The sequence below is a fragment of the Falco cherrug genome, chromosome 4 (assembly GCF_023634085.1).
Source record: "Falco cherrug isolate bFalChe1 chromosome 4, bFalChe1.pri, whole genome shotgun sequence".
Taxonomy (NCBI): Eukaryota; Metazoa; Chordata; class Aves; order Falconiformes; family Falconidae; genus Falco; species Falco cherrug.
In genome coordinates, this window is record NC_073700.1 from 81,747,480 (window position 1) to 81,768,363 (window position 20,884).

Here is a 20,884-nt window from a genome sequence, read left to right on the forward strand (position 1 = left end):
TGCTAGTGCATTACTTTCCAAAAACACCCCTGACTGCAGAGATGACCAGGGTTACCTCACACTGCTTGCTGTGTCTGAAACATGGTCCAGCATGGCTCACATTGTTTTGTTATGATTGCAAAGGCATGTTCTTGAAGCTGTTCAGAACTCAACTTTTAGATCATTAACTGCCTTTGAAACAGCCAGCATTATTGGCATTACTGATAACTAGGTACACCAGTTCAAGGATTACATCATCAGCTTCGAAACGATAACCTGTTCTTTCAGAGGTCTTTGAATACAGTTTTGGTTAAATGCTCTTCAGCTCTGAGAATTCCCTTAACACCTACTCTGCAGGATTTTGTCCCTTTTGTTAGTTTACTTGAAGGAACACTGTTTGAAAGAAGAAATCTAATGGAGGCGGTGGGGAAGAGGTAGGGAAAGCTGACCTGCTTGCAGTTTACTTGCTTGGTTCCAAGCTTTAGAACCACTCTGGATCCCTCCTTTTTGTGCTTTTGGGTATCCACATCACCCACTATCCACAGGTGTCATCTTCAGTCTGATCCTGGCCAAAAGACCATAAGCTTTTTCAAGACATGAAGGATAAATTACAGCACTGACATGGTAAGCTAGTCTATAAAAATTTGGGGATTTAATATGTGATGATAAAAAATGGCCATATTGTTAGCACTTGTGATTCTGAAATACACTCTGAAAAATCTGCTCAAGGGATAGAAAATTCAGCATTTCTGCCTGAGTTTGAGGGACAGAATAGGAGAAGAATGATCCTTAACTCTGTTTTCCTCTGATACACTAAAATTTAAACATAAATTTAGGCATTTTGAATTTACATCAACGTACTTACTGAAATATATGAAATTAAGTATGTCTTCAAAGTTTGTGGGATTGGACTTTAATACTTTAACTGGATTTTTAGAATGCTTCCTATCTACAGAAAGCAAAAGGTTTCTTGGAGGAAATCTTATGGAGAGGCTGAAGAATCTACTCACTGAACCTGTGAAAGGCAAATCATACCTTAAAAATAGAATACTCTTTCCCATTTAAATTATCAGCCTGTCTGCTTAATTATTACAGAGATTAAAAGAAAAGTTGCAATGCAAAAGATAACAATTCACATCTTCATGCAAATCACACAAAACCATACACTGAATATAGCTGATATGAAATTAAATTGTTTTATAGAAATCATTCTAGGATTTTAACTGCAAAATTTATAATTATATGCTAGTGTCTACCTCTTCTAAACAGAGCAATGAGATGTTTAAATGTGGGGCATAACAGTAATAAATATCAGATTTCTTTTAATCTACAAATTTTAAATGTTCATTTTTTAAACATATCACAGAGATCAGAATAGAGAAAGACAGGGAAAAAAAAAAAAAAAGAAAAACCCCTTACCTTTCTCCTTGTTTCCCACCACTTTTAGGATTGACAAAAACTAAAAGTGGATGAGTGCCTGGAACTGGAGTGATCTAAAAGAAGGGAATAACACAGCCACTCATTAATGCTGTGTGTTGCATTCATTTTTTCCTATAGTAGACAGAAAACAAAAAGCTTAATGCAAACTCTATGTTATGCTATGTAATCCAGCTGGAAGCAATTCCATAATTTGCAATAATCCTTACTTCATTAATTTGCCAGAAATTGCAAGTGACTTTCTTTTTAATGCTGTCTTACAGCTGCAACACCATTTTAACTTATAAATCCATTGAAATATTGATATATATAGGTTATATCCGTCAATACAGAAGAAAACTTTAAATGCAAGAAATGCATCACTGATTCTGACAGCAATTTACTATGGAAAAAAGCAATGAAGAAACTGTATTTTGTAGTGAGAAAGGACACTATACTATAAAGGTCAAATATAGCTATATGAAATTTTAAACTTGACATAATTTTTTTTAATTACAGAAACCTGCAATATTTGGTATGATATGAAATCATACACTTTTTAAAATTTAACCACCATAACAATAGTGAGTTCCTTTACACACCTTAGAAAGCTAGAAAACTAAAAAGTAGAGGAGAAAACATGTGGGAGAAGAAAAAGCTTAAGGAAAAGAATGGAGGAGGATATACTGAAGGAAACAATGAATTCTACCACGCTTTTTAATTCTTTTGTGCTTGGAAAGTTGTACATGGTCACGTTAACGTTTAGCTTTACAAACTAACACCTTCTTTCTAAGTAACAGTGTTAGGCTGCACTTTCAAGTACTGAAATGAGATGTGCATGTTCACTGCCTTTGCTCCATAGACTTGAAGAGCACACAAAAAATACATCAGACTATCTCTCTCTCTAATATATATATATTTAAAACCATAAAGCTAGATTATTCATATTTTAAATTATCATTTTTAGACATATATCAATTCTAGTATGGTTAAAAGCAGATGGATTTTGAAGGCAACATCTCCTAAGTCACACACTAACTTAGGAGATGAAGCTTAGATTGTCTCTGTTTCAAAATGGTACATTGAAAGCTCTTGCTTCAAATCCTTATTCCTGAAATAACAGGGTGTTTTTCAGCTGAAGATTTCATAAAATGTAATTTGAGGCAGAACCCAAGAAACATGAAAGCTTACAAGTTTTACAGGCATCCTATTAACATAGGCACATAATCCTATAGGCATGTAAAAGCATTTTTCTTCTAGTAGGAAGTGTTAGGAACTAGAGTATCAACACCATCTATAACTTCTCAAAAAATGGATCCAAATCTGTTGCAATATATACCACAAATAATGAAAAACTCCAGCAAACTCAGTGGAATTAAACCTAGCATAAAAACACTCGGTATCACATTCTAGCACAGTATGTTGTTACAGTAAAGTGCTGTATGTTGAAACATATATCAAATTGCAGGATATAGTGAAGTTTGTCATATATTTAATTTTTATCTACTGTTTTAATCAATTTTAGTTATTTAGCCAATTCCCATGATGTTTGTTCCTGTGAACTAAATGTAAACCAACGGTGCTCATTGTGACAGAGATGGACTACCTACTGAAATCCCTTAGGACGCAGGTTAATTAATGGGACTCATCCTAAGGTTATACATGATCTATTACTTCCTCTAATTAGAAATAATAATCCTGATCATTATGCTGGTTAGCTAGAAAGAAGCAAGATGAATGAGCTTAACTATGATTAATTGTCTTTAAGTCGTGCAGATCTCCAGTGCCACTAAGTTATCTGCTCACTGCTGTCTGATGGAAGGAAGGTTTGGTCTTGATACTTTTCTCAACAAAAGCTGAATTAAGAACTTGTTTCTATTTTAAATCTTTTATTTCAAAACTTAACTACATTATTACAAGTAGAAGGTTTTGGACCATCAAAAAAAATCTAATAACCAGTTCATATTCCACTGAATTGCAAAATAGGGTCTCTTAATTCCTTACAGATCTGCATATTACTTTTCCAGATAACACAGATCTTTCTATATAATAAACAATGCAACTAAAGGGTTAGACTTAATTGGTGAACATTTTCAAACCTTAATCTAGTATGATTTAAAGGCAATCTCCATTAAGTTCTTGGACAAGTAACCTAAAGTTTTAAATATATATATATATATGGTGGACCCACTATATATAGCTTCTCCCATACTGAAAACAGGTCTAACAGAAGCAGGATGAAGATTTGCTGGGTATCCTTTACATGTTACCTTGGGAACTCAAATGACAAACATGCAGTTAATATAATCATCAAGCTTTCTAAATAAGAAAGGTTCCAAAAAAGTCACAAAAGTCCTTTTCTTGTTCACTGAAGATCATTTTAAAATGAGACTATGCCAGCAAAATTAGAGTATTAGAATCAGAGAAACACTGTTTGGCCAGATACAGGGGAATTAGAGTAGTATACTTTGATCAGCTACAGAAATTTTTTGCTCCAGACCACCTTTAGGCAAAATAATAACATTAATTACCAGGTATATTCATGAAACCTTATGTCTTTGTGGAAATAGTTCCAAAATCATATAATCTGTGAGCGGGAAAAAAACCCCAACCCTAATAGTCTCACTGATCCCAGTGTTTCACTACGGCATCCTTTGAGATCCACTCAGCCTTCACAACGGTCAGGTTATTATTATTGATTCCAACCAAAAATTTAATAGCTGGTGCTAAGATGGATTCCTGTTACTTGAAACCAGTTTTACCCAACAGAGAAAAACAAATAATCAGCAAATTAGGGTCATCACTGCAGAACTAATTCTAATGTTATCACCAGTATTACAAACCAGTATTACATTATGCAATATGTCACAGATGAGGTATTACAGAACAATACCAAGCACTTCATAAAACACCTCAAATCCATTCAATAATTATTCTGCCATCTTAGTCCTCACTCTTTCTTTCTCACTTTCTCAAGTGATAATAAATAAAAGCAATGATTAATCCTAGGCTTTGGATTAATAATGGAAACAGAAGACAGAACGTTAAGTTTTGGATCATACTAACAAATTTATTAATCTTATGCTCTAATAACCTGAAAGCAGAAATTTTAATAATTTAATGTTGTGTTTGCAAGACTCAGTGGTGCTAGGAGTTCATGATTTTGAACAGACCAGGTATTATATCCCAGGCACTGCATCACATGAGTGGGAAACAGAGACTTGAAAAATACCTGAAAATACATCATGAGTGTAAGCAATCTAATGTTTAGAGTAAAATCAAAATTCATAATGATACATGGCACTGCTAATGAAAGGAGATGCCAGAGATGGTCCTCTGTCTAGAAGAGTTGGGCTCACTGGGATTGCACAGATATCACCTAAGAGTTAGAAAACTGCCATGCTTCCTTTATCACCAGTTTATTAGTCACACTGTGACTGATTAAGCAGTTCTTGAGCTTTCTCTCCATGAATACTCCAGCCTTTTTGCTTCACGCTCTGTTACAGACAATCTGGATAGTAATGCAGCCTATAAGGATGGCAAATAGAAGGAAACACCCTTGAAAGTCAAGAATAAAGATTGCTGTAATATCCTACTAGACCATAAATGGAGCAGCCATGTGACTGCATAGGTTTTACAGTTGTGGGTGGGGTTTTTTTTGTTTGGGTTTCTTTTTTTCCCTTTTTGGGGGTTGTCGTAACAAGAATGTTTCACTAACCTAAAAAGATGAAACAATAATATAAGCCTTTCTATCCTGACACAATAAGGTATGTCATGAAATAATTACAAGGTATACAGCATTTGATATAGGACAATGGAATCTTCTACATTTTACTGAACCTCAACTGCAACATATCAAAAGATAGAGAGAACAGTAAACCATGTATATTAAACACATTCTATCATGATGATCATTAAACTCCTGAGGAAGTAAACAAGCAGCAGCATCATATATGTCAACATTGATTTTGCTCAAAACTACTCATATAGCAAGGGAAAGAAGTCAAGCAGTTCAGGCAGAACCACTGGCATATGCCTCTAAGCCACCTCCCTAAAATAACATTAGCTCATCACAAACACAACTTTTTCTTTTAAATAGAAAACTCTTCCATTTTTATTCTAGATATCATTATTACTGAAACCACCTAATTCTCTCCACTCTTAATTTTGATGTGCCAAATACTCTACTTGGAAATATCTGGACAAAAATAATCCTTGAAATCTACTCCATCCATCTATTAATTAACAGGTCCAAATGAGAAGAGTGAATAGTTATCAAGACGGACTCAGATTTATAATGTAAATTCACATAGTGCTGCATGACAGTTAATAGAACAATTGAGTTCACCTTCACCCCACAATACAAGTGTTTTAAAGCTAGTTTTCCCTCCCTCTTAATGTCTTGGGAAATCCTACCAATCACTTGAGAAGCAGATTTGCACCACAGGATTCCTGTAGAGATGGAAGAATGTATCTACTGTACTATTAAACATATAAAAGTGAAACATTAGGAAAGTGAACATATAGGAAATATTTCACTTTAAAGATTGCTCACTCCATCGTTGTCATATGTACAAGTATCTCCTTAAAATTAAAATAACAATAATCACACCTGAAGACCTTGTCCATCTACGGTGACGGAATTTGCTCTTTGCATTTTGTTCCGTTCTCCCAGTTTGTTCATTTGCTGGGGGCAACTCTTTTCTTTTTTCACTGTTGCCTGTCTTTCCTTGAAAAAAGAAGAAAATGGAACATTTTAACTCATTATGGAATGCTATACAACTGTAACTGAGACTGTGCCTCCACAAAGTTTGTTTTTGACTAGATAGTTATGCCAGATTCTGCTGTAATGAAAATGAGATCTCAGTCTAGTTATTACACAATGTCTGGCCACTTCACATAACATCTGTCTATGTGCCTGGACATTCCATAATGACTAGGCAATAGATGGATGAAAAGTGTGCAGTCACAACACAAATTAATGCAATGATGTGAAAAGATTATCTGACATTGCCAGGATGGCATTCTGAAACTTGAAAGCCAATCATACAATATACTTGATTGTTTGATAAGCGCACTGATAAGAGATTAGCTATTTATCAAAATTCCATGTTAACTGCTAGCAAAGGTTGGATGCTTCAAGAGTACTTTACCACTTTGGCAAAATACACCTGTTTTAAAAGTACCACAATCAATTGGCTGAATGGCTTTTTATAAAATACTTATTTTCTATCAGAATGAAACCAGAATCTACATCAGATTCTAAGCCACTGACAACTTTTGGTGCTGATACACATCACAATCAGATGGTTATTTGAAAGAGGAAGGCTCAGAAGTATGTTGCTGTAATCATATTTTCAACTGTTGTCAGATCATTTCCCAGAACTCTGAATAAATAAATCATAATAATAAAGTCCTTGCTCTTTGTATCTCATTTATCCTATTTATAAACCATACCCAGCATGTCCTTTTAGGTTGCCCAAAAAAGCACCATAAATTAAGACAGCAGATGTTTATCAAATAGAATCAGTGTCCCCAATCCTAACTGCAGCCCAGCCACTTTCCTCACTTCACAAGTGCAAGAAGGCTTTAAACTAGTCAGGGAAACGGGCTGGCACAAAGCTTCTGCACTAGAACGGAGCATGAAGCACACCGTTGCACCCCCTACAACTGCACCCAGTAAGCAGTTCATTAAATGTTACCATTTACGTTCCATACCAGGCCAAACACATCTCTGTGCTACCTCTGATAAAGCCTTAGGGTTTGCACTAGCAATTAACCCACGCCATTCTTTCTGGAGAAGTTTGAACAGGTAAGAAGCACTGACACAGATTCTCTGGCAGGAAGGGAATAAATCCCAGCTTAATATAGTGCCTTCTAACACAGATGTGGACCCAAAGATCTAAAGGTTTTTATACCACCTCTAGTCTCCTTAAACCTGGAGACTGACTCAGCCTTGATCTAGTCTTAATACAAACAGTGGTTCAAGTCATCCCAAGCTGCTGTGGGTAGCCAAGTATGTTAAGCAACTGTGGCAATATGATCACATTTTCTTTAAGAGGACTGACAAACCTATGCCACAGGAAAAAAAAGAAAACAAAACACCCAACACCAACCAAACAACCCCCCCCCCCAAAAAAAAAAACCCCAAAACACCCAAACAGGGGAGCCTAGGCTATTTCCTGCATGCAGTGAGATTCCCAAGAGGTTAGGTAACTGAGTCTTGGATGCTTTAGTTCAAGAGGAGGTCCAAGAATCTTGACTGCAATATCACTGTTTTAAACAGGAAAAGCAAATAGAGCAGTTCATCTCAGCCCTAATCTTCAAAAAATGAATACTGTCCATATCACTTCTAAAGAAATCACTGGCTTGGCACCTATTTATTTGATCATTTTTTAGAAACTAGAACTAGGATGAGGGACCCAAAGAGAATAAAATTTGTGAAACAACACAAAACATTAATGCACGATGGTATTGGTTAATGCCAAGGACAGCGTGTAAGAAACTTCAGTATGAAGGAAGCTTCACACTTCATTACATATATAAGCCTTGGGGTTTTAAACAACTTTGTGAATAACTACCTTTAAATGTCACTACATTTTATAAGAAGTAATCATACAATGTTAGACAGGATTTTATATTATGGCCAAATCTGACTCTTGGATATTCCAACATCTTCAAAAAACTAAATCAGATGTCAGTAATGCAGACACATATCTAGTAAAAAACACCCTGATTTCTAACAAAAATCACAGATGGAGAGCAAATTTTAAAGAAGTCTATTAAAATGTTAAGCTAAATGATATATTTGATAGTTCAAAGAAAAAGGTAACAGAAAGGAACTGATCCAGCACAATGAGTATGTGCATTTAGAGAAGTTAAAAAAAATTATGTTCAAAAGAGGCCTACTTATAAAGTGTGGCACTAAAAATCTCTTGCATATATCACGCTATTACTTAGAGGAAAAGTATTTATACACTGCTGAGAACTGTCTTTACATAAAGGATGCTTACCACAGTGCCCAAACCTGCTGTTTTCAATCACTCATGAGCAAAATGCAGTAACAATTACCTCAAGCAAAGTTTTGGATTTTTTTTTTTTTGTTCCAGCATGATACAGCAAATATCCTCAGCTGGCCATGGCCCTATGACCACTGCATTAGCAACATTCCTTCTCTAGTTTACACTGTCCCATAAGCAAAACAATTGTTTAACTCAGACAAAGACAGCTTCTCCTAAGCAGTGATTACACAAGATTAGGCCATACATCTCAAACAAAATAATAGAAAAAGTATAGTCATGATACAGATTGTCTAAGAGTTTTATTTAAAAATTCAGATATGGATACCTGACCTCATTATCATTGAGGGTCTGCTTCCTTTCATTATGTTTTTTGAAGAAAGTAGAAATAAAGTATTTCATATCACCCATCTTACATGCACATGACAGAACAATACGCATCACTACATGTACTAATAGTGCTCTCTGAAACATTTTTGAAGAAGCTGATAGGAGATTCTAGATTTCCTAGACTTATATAGCCTATAATTTTTAGATATGTGTCATACTAGCGAGGATCTGACTTAGTTTATATGAAAGAATATAATAATGCATATTTTAATTCTACCGAATAAACCTATTAATGGAACACAAAAAGATTTACCATTTCATTAAAAAAAAAAAATCTCTTTTAAACATTCTTGCACAGATACCTTGTTCTATCTATGAAAGAGAATATATGAAATAGGCTTCCTAATCCAGTTGTACATGACTTTGAATAACTTTCTTTCAGGAACAATAATATTACTAAGCTATCTGAGAGTGTCAGGAACTAAACAGTGTCATTTTTTAATAAGATAATAACAGTTTAATAAAATCATCTGTGGATAATAGCCTACAAATTCTAGCAATGTTAAGACAAATATTTGACAGACATTGAATAAATGTTTTAAAGAAATGCAAAAATTTATTTTTCAAGATAAGAAATGTTTTTTACAACAGTTGTGCTGTATTTATGATCTTGTTAATTAAAGATTACAAAATGATTAATGCATCTGTGAACCATTTTGTTTAGTAGACATGCATGAGGTTGATAGAGATACCAAACACAGCATTTTAAAAGCTATTGTACATTTTGATGGCTCAAAGAATCAAGCTTTTCTGTTTTTTTGGTATGTGCCAGAGCACATACCTTTCAAAATAGCATTTACCACAAAAAAAAAAAAATAAATTCCATCCATTTTTGCACCTCTCATGCCTTCCTTTTTCCCCTTGAACTTCCACTTTGAAGTCAATATCCATTAACTGGAGCTTTTACCATTCAGTATTGCTCCAGAGTGATCACTATCAGATAAGCACTACTCAAATTTTATCTATCCCTTATTCATTCAAATAAGATAAAAATATTGATAAATAAGACAGGGAAGTTCAAATGATAATACAGAATATCATGTCTATATTTTTCAGTTCAGCCCCAAAATGCACTTTATAGCAAAAAGAATGTACAATATCATGATCCGTTAGTACTCGTGCGTACATGGATGCCTCCCGTTACGCACCTCAGGGAGTAAACCTCCTAAAGTGGGTAGCGTCTGTTGGAAAAAGAGAATGTTAGGCTGCAACACTGAACAGCTGGAATGGCAAGGGGCACGCAGAGAGCACTCACAAGGAATGTTACCTTGCAGCAGTTGCATTTCGCAACAAATGTACACGGCACTTTTTTTATACATTCGCACAACCATACGCCTCCCATGTTTTGGCTGTCATGTGATATAATTTAAGTTACAGGAAGTATGTGTGGGATCATCTTAGCACCAGCTAAAAATATTAGAAAACCTGACTTAATTCTTTCAAATAGTAAGAAGAGAAACTTGGTACCTGGGGAGCATTCTTATTATTTTATCTTCCAAGTCTTCGAAGTCTCATCAAGAGTGAGGAATTTACAAAGATTTCTTCTACTACAATTTACAAGCTATACTACATTCATCCTCACAAAGTATTTCTACTCCTTGTATAGAGGTACAGCCTTTTCCTTTACATAAAACCCTAACAACTAGAAATAGCATACTCTCGTCATAGCTGTTATAAGAGAACAGATAAATAACAACTAATGACTAACAAGTTACCCCTTTACATTTTAACTGCTGACACAGAATCCAGTGCCAGTGCAGCAAAACCTACTTTTTCTCACCTTGCCTCTTAATCAACAACTGCAACGCTATTTTTCTGGATTATTTTGTGCACAGGTGATATTATTTAAAACAATTATTTTATAAATTAAAACCCAATTTATTTATACATTTAATACGATTGGTTAATACTATTACACAGTTTCTCAAGTAGCTACTGAAAACTTGAGATTACTTCTGTATAATAATTTTTTTATACTGTATGCCTTCAGATGAGGATATACCCTAAAACCCAACTTGGGGGTGGGGATACATATGGAGAGAACCAAATTCTGTGTTAATGTGCATAAATCGAAACAGTTATTAAAAATATCTTATTATAGAACTGTAAACTTAAAAGATATTAATTAGGGGAATTTGGTCATAGAAGATCAAATAGAACGCATGGAATACCACGTAAAGGTATCCTCAAATGTTTGCAGGATGAATGCTATGGAAGTTTAAATATGTGACTTGAATACCAAACTGATGCTTTGTTGTTTTTTTGGGGTTTTTTTTAAGGAACTTGGAGGACGGTTGCTCGATGGTTCTTTGGAGCTATTTTGTTTAATGATACTGGAATACCCAAGGGATGCAAAATCTCTGCTTTAATATGCAATGAAATACTAGAATGGTTACTCCTAGGCTGTCATTTCGTAAACCTATGCGGTATTCAAGACCCTGCTTACAAAAATTCCATTCAATGCAATTTCTGTCCATGGTTACACAGTTCCATAGAACAGCCAAAGAGAATCAAAAATTCAGACACCCTGAAAACCGCAAAAACCCACTACCACTAGCCTAAAACCCTGGGGAGCAAACTATCTGTAATATCTATTAGACAACACATCCAACTGTGATTTAGATGTGCTAAAATATTTTGAAAATATACTTTTCAAAATTTTCTCCATATTTCCAGCTCTAATCTTGTGTCCATATTAATCAAGAAAAGCCAATATTAGGACACAACATCACACTGCCTTGAAAGGTCATAGAACAGTAGCACAATACCTAGCTCTACAACCATGGGCCGAAGCTAAAAGTCACCCTGTGGACAAGCGTAGCAACCAATTCAGTAGCAAAAATACTGTCTAGTGATCTGCACATGTCCATACTGTAAATGAAAGGCAAGGTTTCTAATTTATCTGAAAGCTGTCTTGACAGAAGTATTTGCAGCTAGGAAAAAAAATAAATCATTATATCAATCAGGAGATATTTTGTCACCTGTACTACCAGTAGCCAAAATAAGTGGAAAAGGACAGTGCTGGAATGGAGATGATGTCATTAAAGAATACCTTCCAAAATAGCTGACCCCAAGACTGTTCTGAACAAGGAATCACTACATGGTAACTTCATGTATATATATATATATATATATATATGTTGTGTTGCTTGTTTAATATGTCTTAATAAAGATTTAAAGGATTACATATCAAAATCACAATCAAGTATTTTTTATTTAGCATGTCGACCCTAGTTCATTTATTTGGCTGAAGGTAGCTTGCCTTACATCTTGCAACCATTCAATATGTGCATCAACATGCAACAACAGTAGGGCTCATGACTATTAATTTGTAACCTAAAAAGAACTCTGTCTATAGCATGTAATTATATACACTATCCAAGAAATAGAAAGTAGTTGGAAAGAATTTTGAAAATAAAAACATCTTAAACTACAACAGGAGATCATGCAAGGAATAAACTTGGGGACAGACAGTAGTGATGAGCTGTGGGCAGGCAACTAGGTATAACTTAAAATGATTGAATGGCTGCCATTTCAGTTTATCAGCATCTTATTATTTTAACATCGAACTGTGTTTGCCGAACAGATAATTAGTTAGGAAGATACATTTTCCTCCAGGGCAATTATTAATTTCCTTCTGACTTCAAAGAAATGAAAAAGCTCTTAGTGTAGATAAGCACACCATTATATTTCAAGTCTGTTTTAGATTCTCAGAGAAGTGAATCTGCAATACGATATACAACTGAAGAGAAAAAGTGTTTTGTTTTGGTTTTTAAATCTGTTTCAGTTGCTATGTCATTACTTAATATTCAACAACCAGATTTAAATCCCCACTCCACAAGCATATAGATTGAAATAACTGGTTTTTTGTAATACCTTTGTTCAGAAACTCAGAATAAGGTTACTACTCAACTTCAAAGGATTGAGTTGCTCATAACTAAGATGCTTACACACTGCACTGACTTTCTGTGCTCCATGTTGAGGTTGGATTCAACTCAGTTAAAACCGATCTCTACTCTAATAAAAACAGAAGATCATTTTAGGATTAAATATTGGAAAAGGGATTAAGAAAGCTCATTCTTCAACCAGCAACTGCTAAATCCCTTTATATATACATATATATATATATATATATGCTCTCTTATGTAACATCCGACTACCTCACAAGAAAAGTCCTAGTAGAACGTATTATCAGACATTAAAAATAAAAATCTATTGAACTATGTTGCCATTATAAAACAGCCATTACCTATTCTATCTAGTCTCTCTAAATACTGAAAGTCAAAGAAAATTCTTGTACAATATTTTCAACTTTAATTCTGTTTTATTTTTTGCCAGCATCTCAACACACTTGCTATATTCATGCAAAAGTTTGAAGCTACAGTTGCACAAGGCACATTTCTTAGCTAAAGCATTTATAATCTACTGTGTGAATTGTTTTATGTGCTAAATAGACCTAGATATAAAGCAAATATTTTTGAACATCTATGTTCTTGTGTAATAAAATGCTAAACCAGCCCAAACCCATATGAGATACTTTTTCTACACCAAAATGTATAGCCATTTATGTTTTAAAATAAGAGGTCAAGTAAATTTGACTTATGATGGCATTTTATATTAAGTATATATAAACAAATTTACCTTATTATATGAAAAAATATCTATATGTTGTATATATACCAAACTCTCTCTATATGTATTCTATATTTATATAAACAGTATTTATGCTTAAGTGATTTTGTCCTAAAAAGTTAAAAGCATCTTTGCTAAACAGAAGAAAAGCCAAATCCATTCATAAGAGAAAAGAAACAAAGTTGAGTTGTTCCAAACTTTTTATCATGAGCACCAATTTGTCCCAGAATGCTGAACAATGAAGTTGCAAGTTGAATACAAGGAAACGTATCCAATTTATATTTTCTTGTGCTTTTCTTCAATATTATACCAGACCCTCCCTCTTTGAAATAAACTGGTTACTATGGATACAGTGATAACTGTCATATAGTAATGCTCACACCATAATCATGGTACCTTATGTTTTACAATTTATTCCAGAATTTTCTTTTTATTCCACAATTAACACTTTTAATTATAGTTTTCAAAACCAATGTTAGAAATTAAATAAAAAATAGGTCATTGTATAACTCACATAAACAATAGGAGAATCAAAAGAATAATAAATATATATTTATTAAATAGTAGGCTTTTATTGGTTGATTTGTCATTACCCAAGGCTATATCTATTTTGGTGGGAAATAGAAAAATCTAATTACTGTTCTACAATCATAAACCTGAATTAGAACATCCTACATATTCATCAATAAAAGGAGCAAAGTAAAGGAAGGCATGAAATGAAGCCAAAAAGTATGTTAGCATTTTTCCCTTTCTGCCTTACAAAGGGGTGAAGGGAGAGAAGCTGTATCATGACAAGAGACCAATCTTTTTTTCTTCGCTACTCACTCATCACATTCCAATAGCCAGTTTTTAACCTGGTTATGATTTAATTCTGTACTCTTGGTAGGCTAGGATTCAATTGAGTTAAAGATTTTTAAACTCACTGCCAGTCAACCTTATCATGAACTTTCATTATGTGCATGTAATTAATTGGGTCCAATGAACAATATCAGCACTGAGTTATAGACTTTTTCCCCCCACCATATAATTAGAATATAATTACCCACAGGATATCAGAATGATGCAAAACCTTTCCTCTAAATGTGCCCTCATTAGGAAACAAGTCTCAATGTACATTTATTCAATCAGTATGAATTAATTAAAACGTTACCGAAATAAAAGAGAGTAACATTAAAGTGTATCTGACATCTATTAAAAGACTATCACTTGAGATCTGCACACACAGTTTATAACAAACTCATTTAACTTGAACAAAAAACGTCACTGTAAAAAAAAGCCTTATATATGGTAAAAAGCAAAGTAAAAAGGACTAGTTTTAAAGACGACAGACTACATTTTATTAAAACATTTAAAAGTATTGCAGTAAGATATGAAAAATCTTTCTAAGGTATTGAAACTAGGCAGATACTTGATTCTTTCATGGTATGCACAGTACCAGCCACCTGAGTTTTGCCATGGTTTCTTTTTCAACTGAGAATGCAGCGTACCAAATTTAGGAATAACATTTGACAAGTTCCATCTTGTGCAGTTTTGAAAATGAGAGCCCTCTAATTTATCCCGGACATCTAACTTCCAGGTGACCAGGCATTTAGTTTCTCTCTCCAGCCATTAAGAGAAGGGACATTATGAGAGGATCACGCCAGTCGCTCCAATTTAGAGGAACTGCTCATGTCTAAAGAGACCCTAAATGAGTAATTTAGAACAGTCACCTGAGCTGAGGTTGCTACGTTTAGTGGGAAGAGAAATGTCACCCTTTGTGATATTACAGTCAGGAAGGGTAGGTATTTTTAATTTATTCGTCACAGTTGCAGTAGTGATTTTGGACATCAATGGATACCTAGTAAATGGAAAAACTCAAAGGATACAGACCTGAAGAACAAATGACAACTAAGATACTGGTTTGGTAGCTCTTGTATATAATACATGCTACCGTGAAATGCAAGTTATGAAAAAAATCTCTTTATCTCTGCAGAAAGAATAAAGGCTGGACTTCACAAGAAGTGAAGAAATGAGACATGCTGAATCAGAAAGGTAAAAATATGAATGCCTTTAGTTCAACAAAAAGAAAAGATGAGAAGGGTTTTAACCTGTACTCTTGAAGGAAAAATTACAAGGTGGCATCTTGGTCTAAGATGAACTCTGACAATTTTCTGGAAGAAGTCTGGATTTCCAAAGTTACAGATAGAAGGGAGGGACAAAACTTTTGGGAGACCAAAGATACAAGATTTTTGAACTTGCTGTTTTCCCACAACTCCTATAACTTATTCTATGGAAGAAGGAGAAATGTTCTTCTCTGATACCTCAAAATATTCAAGGATAAAGCTGGTAATGAAAGCACTGTGATTATCTGCTTTTTTTTACCTTCCATATACGTGTGGCATTGCAAGATATTATTGCTTAGCTGATCATCGAAGCTAAATGTGCGTCCTAGGTGAAAGACCCTTCCACTGTTAGGTATATCAGATTTGATATGTCTGAACACATCATTCTATTAATAGAATATAACACTTACTATTATCTTTAGACAATTTTGACATGGTTATATTTACTGGTTTTGGTGTCATTATTGAGAGTGATTGTTCCACATATGCTGAAGTATTGTGTTTGTCAAAAGGAATCCCCATAACAGGAAATGAGATAAACTAATTAAAAAATTGCTAACCCAAATATTATGTACCTGTAATCAACCATTTCTAGGAGCAACTCCTGTTAGCTATGTCACCGATGCTTTTTTTTTAACATAGGTATACTCAGGATTTTAATGCATTTTTGGAAAAAACTACTAGATGAACAAATATAGTACAAAATCATAAAGATCGCATTAAATCACAGGAAAGTATATTTTCCATTCCTAACAATATACATTGTGCTGAAATACATTTTACATTATTAGTATATAACATTGAAACATTATTCTGATACAGGAAAACATATTTACTTCTGCTTATGCCTTCAAAATTTGAGATAAAACAAGTCTATCCAAGGGCGATTTGACCCTAGAGTGGTTTTACATATCCTCTAAATAACTTAACTAAATTCCAATTGTGGAACTGAAAAACTTAATTCCTCTACCCCTCTTCCTCTCCTGAAAAGAAAATGGAGTTACACAAATATAATTGAAGATGAAATTTCATGCTGAGGCTTTATTCAGTTTTTAAGAATAGAAAACAATAAATAACAATAAAATGGAAACAGTATAGAAACAAAATCAGAATTTCTACATGTTAACTTTTAAAGTATCACCTAAAATCCTGAAAATTAAATAATGTACTTGAGCAAGTAATTATCCAACAAACTTAAAATAATATTTTACCATTATTATTGAGAATTTGTCCAGGTAATATCAAAATACTATGACAGAAAAACTACAAAACTACTCCTATGACTTTTCAAAAATACTAAAATAATAATTCATAAATATTAAAGCCAGCTTTCCATTGCTTTACCTTCATTGACAGCAATGGAATAGTCCCAGTTTACTCAAGTAGATGGCCAAAGTCTAGCATCCATCCCTTAGCAGATTTGTAAACAAACACCCAAAAGGATTAATCAGAAAACAAGTAATTTACAATAGGCATGAATATTATTCTTAATGATCAGAAACATACCAGAAACATGTTTAAGATTAGAAGGTACATTTTCTTGGGTTTCCTCCCTGCAATAAATCATTACTCTTAAGTTCAAGCAGTTCTTACTCTTATTTTGAAATATATTTAAAGTAAGAGGACCACATGTCTGTTCTTTTATGAATGATGCTGCTATGCCTTTACCCAGCATAAAACATCCAATTTAATATATGAATACGTAAGTTAATTCCAAAGCTCTTTTTTCATGATAAACTGATCAGCTCTTCTATACAACCTACACATAGCATGCATTTTTATTTTCATTGAATTGAGTTATTGTTTTTGTGGACAGAGAAATTTACTGTCCATGACTGCAGAATAAAATATACCATAATGTTGATGCATAGCTTACTGCAAGACCAGTGTCATCATTCTAGGTAACCTCCGGCTTAGATCAGAGACCTCAGCATTGCAGATATACAATATGCATCCCAAGCAAAAACTGTCCATAAGAATAACTTCATTATTCTGGGAAGCTGGATCTATAAAAGATGTAAAATGTAGAAGTGTTCTGCCTATACAGTTTCTGGTAAGTACAGTCTGAGTAAGTGATAAAACCTGAGTCAGCTTCAGTTATAATATGCCCTACAGAAAGTTCATTCTTACATGAAGCAAACTGCAATATGCAGAGGATAAAGCACACATGCTTATAAACTCATCAGCCAGGATCGCCCATTGTGTTTAAGTTTCACACAGCTCCGTGAATTTAACAAATACTCTAGCAATTAGTCCCAGCATTGTTTCAGCCATTACCTATGACAGAGGATTACATCTTAAATAAACATACGGGTAACTCACCAATACTACTGGGCAGATTGATGTGGGTGGTAAAATATGGTCCTTCAACGGTCCACAGTCACATTCAGGTTTTAGATGTGAAGCACATTTGTTATGCAACTACAGGAAGACAGAACATGAAGATTCAACTTAGACATTTTATTAATACAGTCTAAGAAAATGGGCATCCTAGAATGGGGTGAGTTTAATTAATCTAATTATTAGTGGAGTACTAGAAGGAAAATTAAACACACTGCAGTGTAAAGCCTCTTAGGATTGACAACAACCAATGAATTTATATTGAAGCAAAGAACAGTGCTCTGGCTCCCATTGACTGCTGAAGAACCTGAATTACTCTCCTTTTTCTACTTTATTCTTAGCATTCATCCACTTTTCCTGAAAGGAATGAGAAGAATTCTTCTCTGAAAAGACAAAAGAAAATCCTCAGGTCTGCTGACTGAAAAAGCATTGGCTTACTTTGGTACTGTTAAAAATGTGGAAGGGAAAAATGTGTATATAACATCAACATAAAATGCCAACAAATAATGTTATATTTGTTGAAATATTTTGCATTAGCAATCAAGAGCTCTTGTTCATATTTTAGGATTTAAGTCAATTTAAATGTCTCCAAACAGAATTTTTCAACAAATATATATATCCAGCCACACAGTACAAAGGCATAGTAGCGTGCCTGGACCATGCAAAACATTCACATTTAATTAGTATACTTCACAATGCTATTAAAGGTAGCCACAATAAAATAAAACTTCATATTTTAAAATTCCATGAAAGTTTATTATTTTGGATTTGATGATCTTAAAGTTTCTTTTCCAACCTATATGATCCTATTTCTGCACTGATTCAATAAACTGTGCATTAAGTTCTTCAGGTAACGTGCATTTCCCATAAAGATGAATACTTTTTTTTTTTTATAAGATATGTATATTTGCATAAAAGAAAAATATTCAGGATAATAAACATCAGAAATTTGGAAGTAAAAACCCTATTTAACAAGTGATTTAACTAGTATAATAGGCAGCACACAGCGTTAGTTCAACAGGTTCAATAGCTGTTATAAAATCTGTAGTTCAGTGTCTGCATCTGTAAATCACATTTTTCGAAAGACTGATTCATTTTCCCTTAGATGATTTAACTATGTCAGTATGAACTCTATTACAATAAAATTGTACCAGCTGCTGATATATATAAGCTTTACCGGTAATACGGTCTTCATAAAGTTATCTTGTACAGTTAATGTTGACATAACATTTCTGAATTTTGAACTGAATGGCACCTAATATTAGCCTCGTCCTTATTCATTTATACTGCAAAGTTACCTTTTCAGGCAGTTACTTAGCAACAGAAAATAAAAGTCTAATGAGTTTCGATTTACTCAGAGTATTAAAGCCTTATTGTGAGGGTATTTTGGCAGTCCTGTAATCTAAATCATTTGTCATGCTAATTCTCTGCCTCAGTGGTAAGGCTACTTGTACCATAATTAATGCACACCAGGCCATGTTACATCAAATAAAAGTATCTTCACACATTCAGTGGTAATTAGCAGCTTTGCTACTCGGTGACATGCAAACTTATCTATGAAAAAAATAGCTTAATCTTCTTATTAGTCTCTTCTGATCTTTGACAACAGAATTAGTGCATAGCAGACAACAGAAATGGTAGAAGATATGTAGCTTTAATGAAAATAACACAATAAAATAATACACATCTTCTAAAAAAAAAAAAAATTAGCAGATTTTTGAATACATTTCCCCAAAATTCCCTTACCCCAAACCTAGCTCCCATAGAATATTACCTCCCTCACAACCAGATCCCTGCAAAGTAGGAAAAACCATATTTGCTTTAGGGAAAACAAGAGAAAAAAACATTTACAAGACTGTGATAGAGAACTATAGAGTATATGGAAGAGGGAATCATGGGCTTGGCTAAGAACTCAGTGTAACAAGCCTCCTTAGTGAAAAACATACCTACATTTTGAGATTAGATTCAGTTATTTGACACTAGAAATGACCCTATTCAGTTGTAAGAAGAAGAGATACTTAAAATGCATGAAAGAGGCTCAGAATTAGTTGTGTAATAACTAACATCCTCTTACATTACAAAAATGTGTCATCAACAAGCCCTAAGCGTGTTGTTGTACAAGGAACTGAAAATGTACGAAGGATGTGATGATAATTACGCAACTTTTAGAGTATTCCTTCAAAAATCATGCATCTGTTAGAAATTTAAAACACTTTTACCAGTAATAAATTTATTACTATTAGCAAAGGATGTCACTGCGATAGAATACATAGAACACACAGAATTGCAAGACGAGTGATTAGGAGATTGAACAACAAGAAATTTGCAGTATTTTAAAAACTTAAAAAATAATCTTGTTTCACTTATGTGTCTAATTTATACCTGAAGCCATAAAAGTTAGGTAAAAAGATTAAGAAAGTTATTTTAAAAATCCAACATTAAAGTTTTACAGAAAATAAAAATCTTTCAGTTACTGGTGGAAATACAATTACAAAATTGTAAACCTCAGAGCCAACATTTTTAATTTTGGCAGTCAAAAAAATCAGGTTCATTCTTAATTGGAATGTTGATATATATTTAAACATTTTATATGCACACAAGAACCTAAGCTATTTTCAAGAGAATTCAGCCTCTTCCTTCACAGGGATTTCAATGATAAATAATTTCTCAGTACTTCCTCAGTAAATATCAGTTCTTATGGAAATCCTCTAAATCTTGATGCGTACCTTCAAGAAAAAGGCTTTTGCAAACCTGGTCCAGATTCACGTGAAATAATGGGAAAATATTTTTTCTGAGGAGCTACAGAATTTGCAACTTTGGACTTTAAGAAGGACCCTTATGTAACATGTATTTCTTGAATGAAATACATGTTATACAGATGCAAACTAGAGCAGAACACTCTTAGTTACCCATCTAAACACAGATAGCCATTGCCTTCAATTTAATTATCTGCATGAAATAAAATTGGATTGAGTGTTTTACTCTCTACATATATTATCCAAATTT

General features: G+C 33.7%; 1 protein-coding gene across 2 annotated transcripts in view; it reads right to left on the minus strand.

Annotated features, from left to right (window-relative positions):
- Positions 1-20,884, minus strand: part of DGKB (diacylglycerol kinase beta) — a 363,946-nt gene that overhangs the window by 226,795 nt on the left and 116,267 nt on the right. For both annotated transcript variants that reach the window (XM_055710145.1, XM_055710144.1), the window contains 3 exons: positions 17,861-17,959; positions 6,008-6,124; positions 1,399-1,472 (listed from right to left, as the gene is read on the minus strand). In XM_055710145.1, the coding sequence (XP_055566120.1) occupies positions 1,399-1,472; positions 6,008-6,124; positions 17,861-17,959 (290 nt within the window). The remainder of the gene's footprint in view (positions 1-1,398; positions 1,473-6,007; positions 6,125-17,860; positions 17,960-20,884) is intronic.